This window comes from Athene noctua, chromosome 1 (genome assembly GCF_965140245.1).
Source record: "Athene noctua chromosome 1, bAthNoc1.hap1.1, whole genome shotgun sequence".
Lineage (NCBI taxonomy): Eukaryota > Metazoa > Chordata > Aves > Strigiformes > Strigidae > Athene > Athene noctua.
Genome location: NC_134037.1, coordinates 143955178 through 143972051, shown reverse-complemented (window position 1 = coordinate 143972051; position 16874 = coordinate 143955178). Strand labels below are relative to the sequence as shown.

Below are 16874 nucleotides of genomic sequence, written 5' to 3'. Positions count from 1 at the left end.
AATTTTCCCTCTCACTCTTAGAATTGCGTAGTAGTAAGTGCACATTTTTTTCCAAATACATTCTCTCCCAGAACTTCAAAACCAATAGCGGTCATCATCTTGCCAGTAAACTATGGAGTACATAGCTGTGTCTTGTGAGTCCTGGTATCTGTAGCCTGCAGAGAGGGCAACAGAGCTGCTTTCTCACTGCAGCAGTCTTTAAGTTATGCTGAACATTCCATACATACTAAATACAACCAAAATTCCAGGAAAATCCTTGCTCTTAGATTTTAAACAGTGAGAACCTGATAATAATGGCTAAAAAGTAATCTCTTAATGCCTGTGTGCTAGCCACCCTTAGATATAGGTGCAGCCAGCACATCCTGGACATCTGTGCTTCGGTACATATTTGCAAGCTATACTCTGAGTGACACATATCAACATATATATCATTGTGCTGGCCTCTGAGTTTCTTTTTCCCCTCTGCTACTTTGTGGAGTGAGCTAGCAACCCTAAAAAGTAGTAAAGACAAGGATGTTCCTTACAAAAATTTTAAGAATTTTGATATTAAGAATACACTACAAAGGAGAGATCTACATAGATAATGAGCTGGGACAAAAGACTAAAAACTAAAATATTTGAAAATCACCTTCAAGAGAACCCTCAACAGTTACAGGTCCTTGGTGACGATAGGTAGAAATTAAAACACAAAGCTCAAGGACACTGCTGGCTGGTACTTATCCCTACATACTGAAATGAATGCTAAACGGTTACATCATAACATGCATACAAATATTTATCCAGAAAGTGAGGTTCAGTACAAAAATATAATGAGCTCTGTATCTCACAGCAAATTGCTTAAAAATAGTTTCTGTGTGGTTAGCTAGATAACTGGGTTTGTGTGTCTTTGGTATGCATCTGTGACACCGAGGTTAACAAAAACATTACAGGCAGCTCCCTTATATATTTTTTTTTTTAAATTGTTTTTCAAAGCAGCCTGATATCTCACTACCCTATGCAGTAACCATGTTTTTTTCAGCGATACTAAAGCTTCACTACAGCAGAACTCCCTGAGAAATCCCACAGAAGGAATATTTTAGTTCTGTTACGTTTGCTAAGCTCTTTGCCACTTCCCACAGACCTGTTCTACATGTACTTCTGAAAATTAAAAGCAATTAAGATGGAATTTTCCCTCGTTGTTCCTTTAAGAGTTATTGTTTGTGATGTCTATGTTGCAAAACCGTGTTTGTATCTATTCCCTTTATTATCACAGTCCAATACGACTGATATATTTTGTTTAGCAGATTCTGCAGGACACAGTAAAGTTTAACATTTCTCTTTCAATCTGCAAAAATACCCTGTAATTCCTTCTGAAATTTATACCTGATATGAAAAATACTTACCACTAGCCATTTCAAAGGATAATTGGACAAATTTTCTGAGGTTGTGTCCTCAAGGCATGGAATTACTAAAGTCCGGTTTAACTGCACTTCCTTCATGTAATGCTGGTCCTCTTTTATCATTGCAATAACAACAACAAAAAAAAAAGCCCAAGAAGGAAAATCAGACATGTGATGTTCATTGTGCTTTAAAAACCACTGCTGACTAGTCTTCTGCTCAAGGAACAGGCACATTTTTGATTAGGAGGGAACTGTAACTTTCCACCATTACCCGTAGACATATTTGTTAAGTGAAAGCCCTGCATCTGATTCTAGATGCATTTTCATCACTCTAATTCAGCTTTACTTGATTTTTTGCAAAATTCATAAAAATTGTTACTTAACTGCAAGATCAAGATGTCTCCTTTTGGAGGTAAGAAGAGTTTGAGACCTCAATTCTTGTCTTCCATTTTTTTTCTGAGGCAATAAACCTTCACATCAATTTTGTGCATCTGTATTTCTTTTTCGCTGGAGATATCTGCAGAATTTCTTTTCACTAAGCAAGGTGTTCAGCCATGTCAGGCAGGTTAAGATTAACCCTGTTTTTCAGTGTAAATGCTCCTTTTGTTATTCTCCAACCTGCCCACTACCACAAGCAGAGAGCTTGTCACTCTTTCCTTTGTCATAAATTTAAAAAAGTATTTCAGCATCTCCAGTCCACCTGTGGAAGGGCAGAGTGATGCACTGAACAAAGCACAGCTGTAGGCCAAACATCGAGTCTGTGTGCATGCATATGCATTTAAACAGGAAGAGCAGCGGTGATGGCCACGAGATGCTACAAATGTCCTGGTGAGCACCGATGTCTCTGACCCTCAGCCCGGCGGCTGGCAGTATCCCCATGAAGCCCACCATGCCACTCACCCTCCCTGCTGCCGCCCGTGCTGCACAGACCACCTGCCTTCCCCCTTTGCTGTAGGCAGGCATGAGCCCACACTGAGGGGAAACTCTTCAACTTTGCTCCCCTCGTAGCCCCAGCTTGCGTATTGAGATAGAATGGATATATATTTTATTTATTTTCTATCTTGAGGGGAGGGAGAATATCTAGCAGTCCTGGACTGTTATATTACTCAGCAGTGAGGAGTTTCTGGTGATTGTAACTTCCTTTATGTCTGGCACCCAAGCATGGAGTGACAGAGCCAGCACGCAGCCTCTGCCACAGGGACACAAAGAACGGCAGCACCCAGCATGGTGTCCAGTAGACCCGGTGGCAGAAGCAGCTTATCTCCACTCTTCGCCAAAGTGGAGCAGCTGAGGAGCCAGCTATCACGGCAGGACACAGAGCGCACAGTCACTAAAGGGGCTGTATAATGTGGAAGGGATAAAGAAAGGGCAAAGGAAGCAAATCTATAGCTTCCCCAGGAAGAAAACAGGAGATTTTGCTGGGACAATCTACCAGGCAAAAGTGCCGTGTAGTGGTACAAACATGAGTAGTCAGCCCCAGGAGCTCATTCTGCAAACAGCCTCTGCTTGTTGTCACAGTCACGTATCCCAGCTGCTTGTTTTCCCTCCGTCTTTGATTCCCATCTCCACTAACATCCTGTTGGCTAAGGCCCTCCATGTTTGTCAGTCCTATGTAGGCCTGCTGCTCTGTGGGCTTTTTGCAGTATCTACAGGTTGAATCCATCTGGATTCACTTCACTTTGATGTAGTTGAGAGCTGTACTTCATTAATGACTATCACCCTTCTCCATCCCACTCGTAGGCTGGATTAAGGTCTTTCACCTTCTTTTGAGTGGAAATGGTTCATTGCAAAAGATCTGGTTACCTTAAAATACAAATCTGCAAGAGGTATGTTGCAAACTGAATTTTTTAGTTCTCTCTAGCAAGCAGTTATCAGCAGCACAGCTTGCTACATCATGCAGTTGCTGAAAGAAGTCACAATGATGCCAATATGAACGAGATGCCCACGTTTAACATGTAGACAGCAGTAATGGCATCGAACATGCCAGTATCAACCAAGGGCACCGGCAAGAGAAAAGGAGCAATGCCTGATTAGCACTATTACTGTATTGTAAATTGTAAAAATCCCATGAAGAACAGAAGCATGGGAGGGTTTCATGCAGTTATCATCACTGTATTTCCCTGCTCTCTTTGCATGTTCCAACCCCTCTGCCCTGTGAAGCGCAGGAAAATTCCCAAAGGGGACCCTACTGCAGCACACCCCTGTACAGCGAGTAAAGTGGAAGCTTCATCCGTGGCACGATTATCCAGCACGCGCTGTGTAAACACACCCATCCTCTATGGGTTCCTCAGAGACGCTGTCTCTAATTTTGTCTTTGTAAGTTCGTCAGGGTAGGAAGGTGCTGCTGGGTTGCCCCTGAGGTGTGCCTCCGGGGTAGCAGCACCAAACTGCCTGGAGCCACTGCCCTGCAGGGGCCATCAGGGAGCCAGGAGGCAGCTTGGGTTAAACATCCCCGTGCATGAGGCTTGCACAGGACCTCCTCCTGCTGCAGGACCAGTGTGATCCAGCATGGGGACCAACGTCCCTCCTGCCACCAGCCTCACCTCACAGTGCAGGCCAAAGAGGCAGTGGGAGTGCTGCTGCCTTCTGCTACCCCTAACATCACCGGCACCCACCCTGCTCCTAACCCTCCAACACATGCTGCAGCTACAGCCCTGGGCACAAGCAGAGCGAGCATGTTGGCCTTGCTGAAATTGTAACAAGTTTGTTGCATTTAATCCTTCTTGGCTTGTTAACAGAAACCTAGGTCGGGAAGAGGTTTCTGGGGTCATCAAATCCAGTCCCCCCTGTGCACAACAAGCTTGCCCAACATCCCTGCACAGCTCCATCTTCACGGCATTTGGACTTTTGCCCACACTGCTGGCATCAAACAGCTGTTCCCAAAGTTGCTGCACTTATGGTTGCCACTGTTGTTTAATTTGTAGTCAAATCCATTCATGTCCTATTTAAACCCATTTCTTCCTTTGCCAAGATAATTTAAATATCCTCCCTGGCGTTCACACTCTCCCCTTAGGCTTACTTACTAAGAGCAGTCATGCTGTTTTCCAGCTTCCTCTTGGCTTTCAGAAGCAGCCAAGTTTCCGTGATTGTCCTAATCAATCCCCCACTTTGCTCCCGCTTTTTTTTGACAGTGGGGACACACATCCCTCTATTGAGCTGACACCCAGCACACCTTGCAGATGCCAGCCTTCAGCTTAAGCCAGACAAGGGTGTTTTCTCTTTCTGGTGCTGCATGCCCATAGCAGCAGCACATCATGCTTTGGAGATCTGGCAACCTCGGTCCCACCATACCCTGAGCCCCTCGTTTAGTCCTCTCCACAACATGGTTCTCCAGAATGAAAATGTGGAAACTGCCCATCTCACCACCTTTTTAGCCTTGCTACCTAACTTTGTATTCCTCCAGACAAAAAAGGTTTCCTAGTCAGGAGCTGGATAACAACAGCTAAAGAGTGCCTGTAAATAGGAAACTGTGTAGACAGTGGCATTCAGTGGTACCATTGCAAACCCCAAACACGTCACCATCACTGACGAAGAAGTGTTCATCTATGCTGATATTTGTCTCCCTCCACCCCACCCCTGTTACAAAAAAGCAACATCTCAGTCATAATCACTTACCTTCTGCCTTGACAATAAGTTGAATTTCTGCAGCCTTTGTCCCATCAGGGTAAGTAGTAAAACTGCACTCGTACAACCCGCTAAGGGAGATGGTAACATTTTTCAGATGCAGAGCCCACTGATTGCATGTGGCATTTGGATTGGGAGAACACAAAGCCTCCGTAACATTCCAGTCGCAGCACTTCCACGTGCTGAAGGACACTGAAAAGTTGTAAGAAGCCTCAGGAAAGGTGAAGTAGTGGGTGCCATAATCGGGGTGATGAACAGCTATTCTGGTAAGATGGTTGTTGTCTTTCTTGGACCACTGTGTCTGTATTATGTAGGTGGTGTGTGCCTTTGGGAAGCTGCACACCAGGGTCACGTCAGCACCCGGCAAAGCATGGACCACATCTGTTTGTGTGATGACACCTTCAGGCTGGCCTTAAAAACAAATGGGACTGTTTTCAGTGCAAGTAATGTTTAAACAAAGCTTTCTCCTAAGCCATCTTTGACATGAATTGATGTCTTAGCCACAGACAACTACAACTGTAACAACAGGCCTTCCAGGTAGGAGCTTGACAGCAGATCTCCACCAATACAGACTGTGGAGAGAAAACTGGGAGAGCAAACGCACGCTTCTTTGGAAGAGGACCCGGAGCTCCCATCATACTCATGGTAGAGAAATGGGAGCTCTGAGTACCTCTGTGAAAATAGAAATCTTTCAAGTAATATAAATAAAGCAGAAGCTGGGCCCAGTTATTCCCCAGCTCTTTCTGCAAGAAAAAATGAATTATCCCTGCTGGCTGCCCTGCACTGTTCACTCTGCCCATTGCCATGGCCTTCCCTGCTTCAACAGAGAAAACGATTCTTTTACCTCCACGTTATTAAACAGCCCCTGCATGGCCTAAACAAGTGTTTGTTTCAGTGTCGGAGTGAGCTGCCTCAGTATGTATGGTTTCTTCCTCGATTAATTTCATAAGGCATGTTGGTGGTCCTTAGTGTGCTGTATAAAGGAGTAATGGATTGGTGAAATGAAGGGGCTTTCAGCGGGTGACGGTACTGCTTGGGTTTCCTGCTGCTGTAGAAAAATTGATTTCTGTCCCTTTCTCTCTCTGTGAACAAGAGGCTCGCAGTCCGCAAACCCCTGTATGCAGAGTGCTGACAAAATCAGGGAGATGAAGAATTTATGGATGGGGCAATCATAGTGAGACAAGTAATCAGTCACACCCACAGGGCTATGCACAAAAAGGCCCTTTATCAAAAGGGCATGCAAGTCCCCAGAAAAAAAAGAGTTTGTGCAGATGTTCTTAGGTACAACACCCCCACCCCCCAATCTCATTTGTATGTTATACTCCCTGTGTATCAAATTTACTTTGGGAACTTGCCCCGCAGTGCCACCAGCCATACCACTGACTACTCATGCCAGCAAGAGCCCACCACTCACCTTATTTACTTGAAAAAAGCAGGTACCGATTTCTTTCCTTTGACATCTGCTCTGCCATGTGGCACAGGGCTCTGGAGCTCCTGAGCCAGGGGATGCCCTGCCAGAGGCCAGGCAGCCTTGTCAATGCCCTGGAGGGGGGCTGACATGCCCCCCGCTCTCTGCCAGCTCAGCTGGGAGCGAGATACGGACCCAGTGCACCCCCTGCTCTGGTTTGACAGGGAAGGAAAACAAAGACAGAGTCCCACATGCCCACAGATCTGGCTGAGATTCAGTACCTAACCACTGAAGTTGATATGAACATGTGGAGACTCCGTGCATGGAGAACAAAGCTACTGAATGCCCATGGCTAAGATTAGTCTCCATTTTTTGTTGCTGTGCATGATCTGTTCATCTTTTAATTGACTTCCAAGAGATGGGATGGTGTAAGAGGGTAAATAAAAATAAGCCTGAATGAGAAGTGCTGTGAGAAAAATTACTGAAAACTATTTTTGCCAGTCCAAGGAGCTTATTATAGCAAATGCTCACTGATTTCACTGCAAGATTTGCATCAGTAAAAGTTAAGTAAAAAGCAATTAGCAATCTCGTGATCAGACTAGCAGGCAAGGGACACCTAGCAACTTATCTCTCATATTTATACTGATGCTGCATTAGGTCAAAGGACCATGTAAAGAATGCCTACTGAGAATTGCTTGAATATTTTATATTAAGATGAAGAAGTTACATATATAGAAACAACATTTTAATTTGTGTTGTTTGTTCGTAGTCTAGCACTTTTAGGTTCATGCTCTAAACTTTTTGTTAACATCGGAATAAAATTAGTCTCATTTTATTCCAGCTTTATTTTTCCAGATCAAATACTGTCTATTAGCCCATACATGTGCTCTATTTGAAATTTAATGGAGTAACTCCCAGGCCTTTCTGATCTCCACAAAAGGCAGGATGGTCTCCACTTTCACCTTTGAGTAACTTCAGTGAGGATTTTATCTCAGGGGAAAAATCCAACAGTCCTAGGGAAAGACTAGATAGTATTGCTTTCCTGCATGTATATGTCTTGAGGCTTCTAGTTCTTTCTTTGCATTTGAGAACTTTTATTTTCTATGAATACACATTAGAAATATTTTCCTTTCTTTTAAAATCCCGTTTGCCTCAGTGATGTAGAAAATAGGAACGGCTTATGCCAGATTTTGAGATGCATCTTTCAATGCCAGTCAAATACATGAGCTTTTTGCTTTCTTAACTGGAAAAAGGCATATCCTACAAAATTCTTCTTTCTAGCTGGTAATAAGTACTTCTGCATTCAGCACGGTCAGCCTGTTAGGGGGTGGGGAGTGGAAGGGTTTGTGACTACCAGGCTTTCGCTTGGTTTTCCTCGGATCATTTTTGGTTTAAGCTCCCTCTGATAGGGGTGCAGTTCTCCTTACTCAACTTTTCTGAAGGTTTTACTCCCAATGACAAGCTTGTTTCTCAAGCCTTTAATGCAGCATGTAGGGCTGGATGGGAAGGAGGAAGGGAAGAAGCAATTTAAGGGGTTGCAGCTGTACAATTTAGTCTTGCCTTTAAGTGTTTCAGCACTTACTCTCTCTGCATACACAGGTATGCGTGTGCATGACAGAGAGATAGATATTTTTTATTTGCTCTTTGAAAGAAGTTTTCCTTTCTGCCCATTGGAGACGAGCACATGTTGCCCTAAATACAAGTGAGCTCACCTCAGTGATTATTCTGGTAAAAACAGGTTAGGCATTTTGAATAAACTAATCTGCTAGTCAGCACAAGCTGTTTACTCCTTACTAACTGCACGTTATAACTAGGGTTATATTAGAAAGTTGTCAGGAAACAGAAAGTCGTTACCAGTAGCTACAGTTTGCCCTAGTGAGACACTCTAAGCCCAGCTTGCACATCCCACCCTGCCCCTTGCCATCCGCCATCATAAGCTGAGAAAAGGTGTCCTGCTGACAAGCTTACCTGCAATCCTGGGCACTGAGAGCAAACAAAAGAGGGAGAAGAGACACCTTTTTTCCATCTTCACTTGATGAAGCTTCGGTAAACATGCAACTCTCTTGGCCTGCTTCTGGCAGTGTCTCGGAAAAGGAAGATGAAATGGTCTGCCCTGTGCAGACAGGCAGATGTGCAGCACAGTCACACTCGTCATTTTAGCGTGACTTCAAAGAAATGCTTCATTAAATGTGAAAGCCTCAGCTTCCTGCCAGAGTGATAACATTAGTACATCTTGTGAAACCTTTATGTTGAAAATACTACCTATAGTGTAAGCCTATGTTGAGCCCTCTTTTTTTTACTTTGTCTTTTCAGGTAAACTCAGAGGAAGCAGTTTGCTGGTTTACACTCTCCCAAACACTTGTCAGATCTCTAAGGCTGAAAATATGGTACATAAAAAAAAATCTAACTTTTTTTTTCCCTGCTTCATTTCCTTCACTACATTTCTACTCACTAATGTAGTGAGATTTAATCCTCACTATCTTTTAAAAAAAGAGCAAAGTAACAAACCCAATCCCCCTAAATTTAAAACAGAGTGAATTGAGAGTTTTCCAGATTTACCTTTTTAGTTTTTCCTGAAAAGAAGATCATTAATTATTTTCTGAAGTATGAAGAATTACAGCATCACACGTGACAACATCACTTGGTGTGGTTAACCCCCGTACCTCACTCTGTTCAGTCGGTAGCTTTGGTAATGGCAGCACCCGCAGAGAGAAGCGTGTCGTTCGGCCAGGCCCATGACCTGCCTTTATTGCAGGTCACCTGTAAATCCTTCTGAACTGTCCTCGAAGCACACTGCATTTCCATAAACCAGGCAACAACCTGTCAGCAAAGCATCTCACTTCGGGCAAGTCATGCAAATTAGACCTGCTGTTGGAGGCTTTTCAGAAACAAATTGATTTGAGTTCTTGCTTATCACACTTGTTTCCCCAAAACCTAAAGAGCTGGGCAGGACACCTGATGTTCACAGCATGGACGTATGTTATCTGCTGGCTCTTCCCGAGGTGGAATGGGTGTTTAGAAGCACAGCTGGGCAGGAGGCTGGTTGCCCCTGTGTAAGGAACTAAGAGAATTAATGCCTCAAACATTCATCAACACAGAAAACCTCAAGGGCAAGCTGTGGCGTTTGTGATTAGTCCAAGGAATGCTGCCCAAGGAAGGGCGGAGTGTATCGAAGGATGCATGTCCCACATGCCCTTGCAGCTGCATTGTCAGATTCCTTGGTAAGTCTCAAAGTGGGGAATTGCAGCCTTGTAGCCCACACAAATGTTTTTCATCAAGCACAAGGACCGCTGATCAGTGGCTCCATTGTGAAAGCCCAATACTCTGTGGCTCTACTGTCTAAGCCTGACACCATGCAGACCTTGCTAAACTGATAAGAGATGACCACCAATTCAACTGGATGAAGGGGTTGGTGCACCCCATTCTCCTTCAACACATGCGCAGAAACCATGCTACACCTTTTCCCCATCTCTCACGGAAACAATTTCATTATACCTGCCTCTCTTTGTCTAGTATGATAATCAGCTGATAAGATGAACTTAAAAAGGTGACAGAAAACTCTGCTATGTGTACAACCACCACCCATGATCACTGGACCTGAGACAATTCTGGAACCTGGGGTGGTGATCCGGGTTTCTTTGTCTCTCTTTCTCTCCTTTCCTTTTGTTTTCTTTCCTTTCTTTTCTTTTTTATAGATTTATAAGAGACCCCATTGCTTATTATCTTTTTCCAAGTTTAAATTGTTTCCTAATGCAAGTAAAACATTTTAACTGGTCATTTGGTGTCGTTTCGCCTTAATTTAACCTGAGGGGATCATAGAATCTTTACTAGACTCCGGGCTCTCAGTCCAGGCTGTGACACCCTCATAGGGCCCGAGGACAACGCACCCTTTGGACTTTGGCAGAAAGCTGATTACAGCCCACCTGCCAGGGCAGAGAAAATGAGTGGTCTGGATGACATAGTCCCTTAAACAGGCACCAGCAGTGCCCTCCCTCAGGTGGTTGGTCCATCCTTGGGTGATATGAGTCCTGACATGTCTTTTCTGAAACAATTTCTAGGAGGCCTGGGTGTCTTTGTTGGCTCCTTTCTTTTATGGCACCTCTCTTTGCTGCTCAGGCAAGGCCTATGGAAACTCCCTACTACACCAAAAAATGATTCTGAGACATGCCACTTATCTCAGCCTACTGGCAGGGAGCCATCTCTTCCCACAACTCGAACACGAGGTCCCACTCACAGCAGTTTCAGCCACCACCTGCAATTTTCTTCCTAACTGTTTCCATTTCCTTTTGACTCTACTTTTGCTGACCATGCAGCTCCACATAGCATCAGCATGCAAGGCACAGAGTTCAAGGTAAAAAAAGACCTCACTGGTCATTTTCCTACCAGATGAAAACAACTTCTACACCACTTCCCTAATTTGTGCATAATGCAACCTTGGTAGCACGTTTAAGCAGGCTAAGGTCTCCAGCTGGATTAGTTAATAATTTTGGCCAGGCTATGGTCAGGCCTTCAGACATCTTGGAGGATAAATGCTGCTGCACGGTCCCTTTTTTGTCTGCATTTTCCCCTACCTGAGGAAGCACACTAAAAGTGGTCATGGTAAATGCACTGGATGCCCAGATTACTGCTAAGGGAATTGTGTCTGGAGATGAAATCTCTGCTTGTCTCTCAGAAGCCTGTCAGAGAAAGATCTGTCTTAGAGGATCAAGAAGTCCTGAAGTTGAGGATGAACACAACATTCAAGCCATTCTAATTGACTGCCACAGAAGGGAGTAAAAATGTTAAAGATATATGCTCTGGTTTCCAGTTGAGAACAGAGACCACAAAGAACCCAGAGATTATCTGCAGATACTAGAGTCCAAGAAAATTGGACTTTAAGCTAGAATTTGTGCTTTCATTCATAAGTGCAGTTACCTTATCTTCTCTTGCTGATCAGTTCATATAAACTTTGTAACATGAGAGAATATATTTTGTGCAACATTGGAAAAAAAAAGTCTCAAGTGAGACTTTTTATTGATCTGAAACATACCTTACAATTTGACAAGACAGCCCAAGTGCCATGTGGTATATTCAATAGCCACAGAAATCCCTGAGCAGCTTGACTGACTTACTAGATCGCTACATGTTGCCCTTAGAATTTGTTTCCTCTCCTAAAATAATGTCCTAAAGGTATACTGCTGCCATGTTGCATTGTGTTGGCTGAATGCAGCTACCTAGCACTGTTGCTGTGCTTAGTAATGAAAGACAGACAAGAAAGAAACCTCCCAGACTGATGGATTTTTGTTCACTTCAGAGCTGTGCTTTGCCCCAATTCCTACCTTAAGCCCAAAGTCTGAAATAGTCATTCACCCCTCTGCTGATGCTGATGTATGTGAAACAGGTAAGCCTTGCCTCTCCATATGACACCAAAACCCACTTCGGAGACATGCCGCTTATCTCAGCCTCCTGGCAGGGATCCATCTCCTCCCAAGGGCCAGACACAAGGTCCTGCTCATAGCAGTGCAAATTATTATGAGAGGTTCTCCCCTACCATCCCTTTCCTGAAAAGTTACTCACAGGCAGCCTAGGTAGGTGCCATAGTGGGATGTTACACACCAGGTTACAGATGGTGGGGATGAGAGGAGGTACTGAGACATGCCCAGGGGCAGTGAACGCTGGTAGCTGGAAGGGGGACATATCTGTAACTGACTTTTCCTTGGTGGGGCAACTGCAGGGATGTTTGCCTTGGAGTTGAGGTGTGTAGGTTTTTCCATCATGCTTCACATGCCTTTCCAGAGAGACCCAGAAATCACTGTAAGGCTGGGAGGTTTCAACAGAAAAGAAGCTATGCCCAGGCAAGCAACACACGTTTTCAGGGCTTATGTGAACTACTACAGCATTTTCTTCGGGCTGGACAGTTGGCCTGGCTGGTCCTCCCCTGTGTCCCAGGTGGTGGCAGCACTGGCAGGAACCGATGGGCTTCGAGCATCTCCCAGGATGGAGCCCTGACATTGCACTGCAGCTCGAGGCTCTGCCAGCTGCTCAAGGACGCCTCGGCTGCCTCATGTGACATTAATTTTTTCCCCCTTGAGTGGGAGTGGGGGATCCTCTCATTATTTTCTGCTGATCTGTTCGCCACTGGAGGAGGCATTCTGAACACTACAAATGACTCTTACCGTGGCAATCACCCCTATTATGCGTCATGCTCACAAAACTCTCGACTGCAATACAATTGTTCTGCCTCAATTACAGTAAGCTGCACCTAAGGAAGGAGCAGAGCTGCAGTCAGTCCCACAGAAAAAGAAATCTTGAACTCCAGAGACAAATTCAATTATTCACAAAGAGAGCCCTTTCAGAAATTCTAGTGCAGAAGCTCTTCCTGCCAGAGGCGAGGATGATTACCCTTGCAGACTGGTGTCCTCTAAACATTGCTTAAAGAAAGCGCTGCTCCCCAGTGGAAAAAGAGACGGAGACTTTGAAGCAGGGATTTCATTAAAGAGTAAACTAACCTTTCAGGTTTGCTTAGCACAGAAGCTCCAACTTTGTCATTGTGTTTTGGTTTTGAACTTATTTGAAAACTATTCTAATGACTCTATAGCTGGCAGGCGACTTTGTCCATGGCACCTCATGGAGGGGTGGACGAATGAGTGACACAGACTGGGACTGCAGCATGGCAGGGTACAGAGCACTGAGGTGATGGTGGGATCCCCACTGGCCTTCCTCTGACTCCCCTTCCCACCCTTAGCTATCATGCCTCTCTCCTTCTTTCACGTGGGGGAGGAGAGAGCAGGGGGTTTCTGACTCTGCTTCCTCCTCCTCCCTCATGGCTACATGTGCATGTCCTCATGCTGTCTTTGATATAATGCAGCCCCGGTTTCAGCTGGGGTGTTCAAGCAGCATGGTAAGGCGTATATGCTTTCTTAACAGTAATTTTTTCAGCTGAAAGATACTTAAAGATCTGAATGGACTTTTCATCCCCACTCCCTCGCTGACAGTTGGGAGTACGGGAGAAAACCAAGAACAGCTCAGTCCCAGCTGCTTCCTTGCTCCGTCTTGTCCTGCCCTGGTGCCAGGGCTGCTCCATTACCTGCCCCAGCTCTGCTGATGCCAGCAGAATTCAAGAAGGCCATTTCTACAAATGTTTCATTTTCCATTATATCCTACAGATGTTTTGGGGCCAAACTGAACCAGACGATGGATCTTAAATTACACCTTTTGCTCATGCCACTGGTAAATACTGCTTTCTCCACTTTGTAAGCGGGGAACTTGCTTTTGAGCAGCCTTGCCCAAAACTACAAGTCAGAATGAATAGATAGGCAAGGACTATAGCCCTTAAATCCAATCTTCCTGCTGTCTGTGGGAAAAATCTCTTTATGACCACTCCATGTTTACAAAGCCTTTCAGATAAGACAAGAGCACACCTTTTGGGAGTGTAGGAGGATCACGGAGAGTGATCTAGTGCTGGGTTCCTCTGTGCACATCTCTGACTCTTCATTTCTGTGATGTAAGAAAAGGATTGCAAAAGCTGGCAGTAGCTTTTCTATTTAAAAGTCCTAACTTAAGTTCATGTTTCAGAGAAAGAGACCATATGTTTGGGAATAAAAGGAAGAGAATCATCTCCCTCACCTTCTCTGCCATTCCAGCCACAGAACCCTGTGGTCCTCTGCTCCTGTTTAATGCCATTTCTGCTGAATGATGGTACATCAGGGTAAGCTGCTTTGCACATTTCATTGTGCAAAGTACAAGTTACTGAAAAAGCAGACTATAAAAAGCGCAACCAGTGAAGAAAACAAATATAAAGCATGTTGACCCAACTACACACCAATGAATAATCACTGTGTGAAAGCCAGCCAGCCAATTCAAAAAAATTAAAGACTCTACAGAGTAATTATTTCCAAAATGAAATGGAAGACACATGTGAGACCCACCCTGCTTCCTTTGGTTGCTTTCTCTTTTCCAGCTACAGCACAAACTGTGCTTCCCCCTCATTTTGCACAGCATCGACTAAAGGCTTTTCACTTGTACATCTCATATTCCACATTTTGTAAGAAATGTTTCTAGGTAGGTTAATAACTGTGTAACAAAATGGAATGGCACCCATAATTTTAAAAAAGGCATTTCTTAGGAAAGGGTAACCCACTGCCAGTGCTGGGAAACATCTGCTCATGTTAGACTACAAGGTTGAGGTTACCACTGAAGCCTTCCAGAAGGGCCAAGTCATCCCCTGGTCACTTTGGCAGGAGCTTCAGAGACAATGCTTGGAGCAGCTTTCATGAATCACGCCAGCAAGAGAGAACAGGAGTCTGTTTGAGTAAGGGCTTTTCATAAACACGGCTTGTGGGGTTTTATCTTGAGCTCTGCATGAAAGAGGGAGTTATGAAGACAAGCAACAGACTACTCAATCAGCAACAAAAAGCTTAGGTTCACACCCAAAGTGCTGTAAACCTAGATGGGTTGCACAGCTCATTTTACTGTGCAGACTATCTTTAATGGATTTTGTTCCCCAATTAATTTAAATTCTCCATACTATTGTATGCAGATACCTCCTTACAGACACACAGCCACCAGTCCAGAGCTCAACGCAGCAGACTGGTTAGAATTCTCCACTGAAGAAATACATCAAATAGAAAAGATTAAAGGTGCAAAAGTTAACTTCAGATAGAGTAAGAGTGACAATCTGAGGGCAGCAGCTACCTTTTCATTATAAAAAATATCAAGTAATTTACAGCAATAAAAGGCCAAGTTACAGTGACATTGAGAAACATAACTTGGATTTTTAATTTTTTTTTGACAGAATACTTTGAAAGCATCAGACGTTAATGAGTTTGTTTGCACGCAGAATCTTCGTAGCTCTATAAATACCTCTCATGCTATCAGCATGTCAGAATCAACCACCGGAAAGTGACATCTCTCTCCCATCACATCCATCATCTATTAAATTGTCCTAATTCTATGTCTCTTTAGAAAAGGTGGTGAAGTACAAATGAGAAAAACAAAGCAGAGGTTGTTTTTCATGTTGAGCCAGACTCTGCAGAGAAGAAAACATGTAGCCTGTGTTTGGACTCCCGAGGTGTTTTATCCTGAGCCTTGGAGAGCAGGACACATCATCCAGGTCTTGGAAAGAGGTGGGTCATGTCCAGAAGGCAACACAGAGCTGAATGTACCTGATACAAGGGCAGCACAGGGCAAGTGCATTCCTAAATCCGGGTATCTCAACAGAGTTAGATCTGAAGTTAGATGGGATAAAATACAGCACAAGAGTAGCTAGAAGGTAAAATGGAGAATAGGAAGCTTCTGGGATATTTCTGCATAATGATATTTTCCAGACCATAAGAGAGTAACATTTAGCTACTTCAGATGTGGATCCTTTTGGTTCACTCTGTGCTTGAAGGCATAATGTGAACCTGCCCTAAGGAGCCTGCGAGGACTTCTTAGCATGGCAACGTGAGCTGAACACTGATCTCCTTCCAGAGCACTCTTGGCCAAGTAGCTGAAGAAAAGGATGAGGAATTAAGATAGTTTTCAACAGATAACACTTTTATCATTCAAAATGAGTTCCTAAAGTTTCAGCCACCGCTAAAATTAAGAAAGATTTGTAATTTTGCTTGGCTTGTAAGGGTCACTGCCTATGTAAAATAGATGTTCAGTTTCTAGCTGAGATTGTCACCTCCTGAAGCAATACCAGGAAAGGCCTGTACTGTTGCTTCTTGTTTCAGTGCAACATCATATCCCAGCTACCGGGGATTTAAAAGAGTCACTGATTACACATTTGTTGTTCAAAGCGGAGGAAGGACAATCACGTCATGAAAATTGGTCCAGAGTATCACCTAGACTGGAGTTTTAGTTGTGAGTCAAGAGTAGGTTGATAGTCACCTCCTCCAGCCCTCCTCACAGGTTGACCCCTTGTTCTAGATACTATTTCCATCCCCGTCACTGATGTGTGACCTACCCACTCCCAGAGCCTGATCGTGACCTACTGACACACAGGAGCCAGTTGACTGAACACCGATCTTCCTCCCGCCTGAAATGAGGTTATGCTTTAACTTCTCCACAGCTGATTAAGTTTAGCAATGCTGCTAATGGAAATGAAATCATCTGAGACCTCTACCAGAGCAGTTCTATTTTGCATGATTGCCTCCATTTTCAAAATGAATATGCAGCGGCTCAGTGGGTTTAAGAGCCTAACCAGAGCACTGCCCAAGTCAATGGGTGGCACCTAGGCACTTCCAGACTGTGTGTCCGAAAAAGAACACCACTGGGTAGACAAGAGAAGCTGCTTGTGTTCCCTAGGCCTTGCTTCCCAAAAGGCTGAAGCCACCTTCTGCCCCTTGGAAAAATCAATCATTCAGTAAATTAATTTCAGTCTGTTACTGTAATTGGATTAAAAAAAAGAAGCATCTTGCAAGACTTTCCTTAAAGTCAGTAAGCTGAAGAATTGCACTGTGACTGAGCACAAATCAAATACTTCTAATGTTATTTGACAT

At 44.1% G+C, this 16874-nt stretch overlaps 1 protein-coding gene across 1 annotated transcript in view; it reads right to left on the bottom strand.

Moving 5' to 3' along the window:
• Positions 1-8566, bottom strand: part of CD96 (CD96 molecule) — a 30517-nt gene extending 21951 nt beyond the window's left edge. Inside the window, exons 1-3 of the mRNA XM_074900501.1 lie at positions 8380-8566; positions 4995-5414; positions 1383-1492 (exon numbers count right to left, since the gene is read on the bottom strand). Coding sequence (XP_074756602.1) covers positions 1383-1492; positions 4995-5414; positions 8380-8566 — 717 coding nt within the window. The remainder of the gene's footprint in view (positions 1-1382; positions 1493-4994; positions 5415-8379) is intronic.
• Between the last annotated feature and the right edge of the window lie 8308 nt (positions 8567-16874).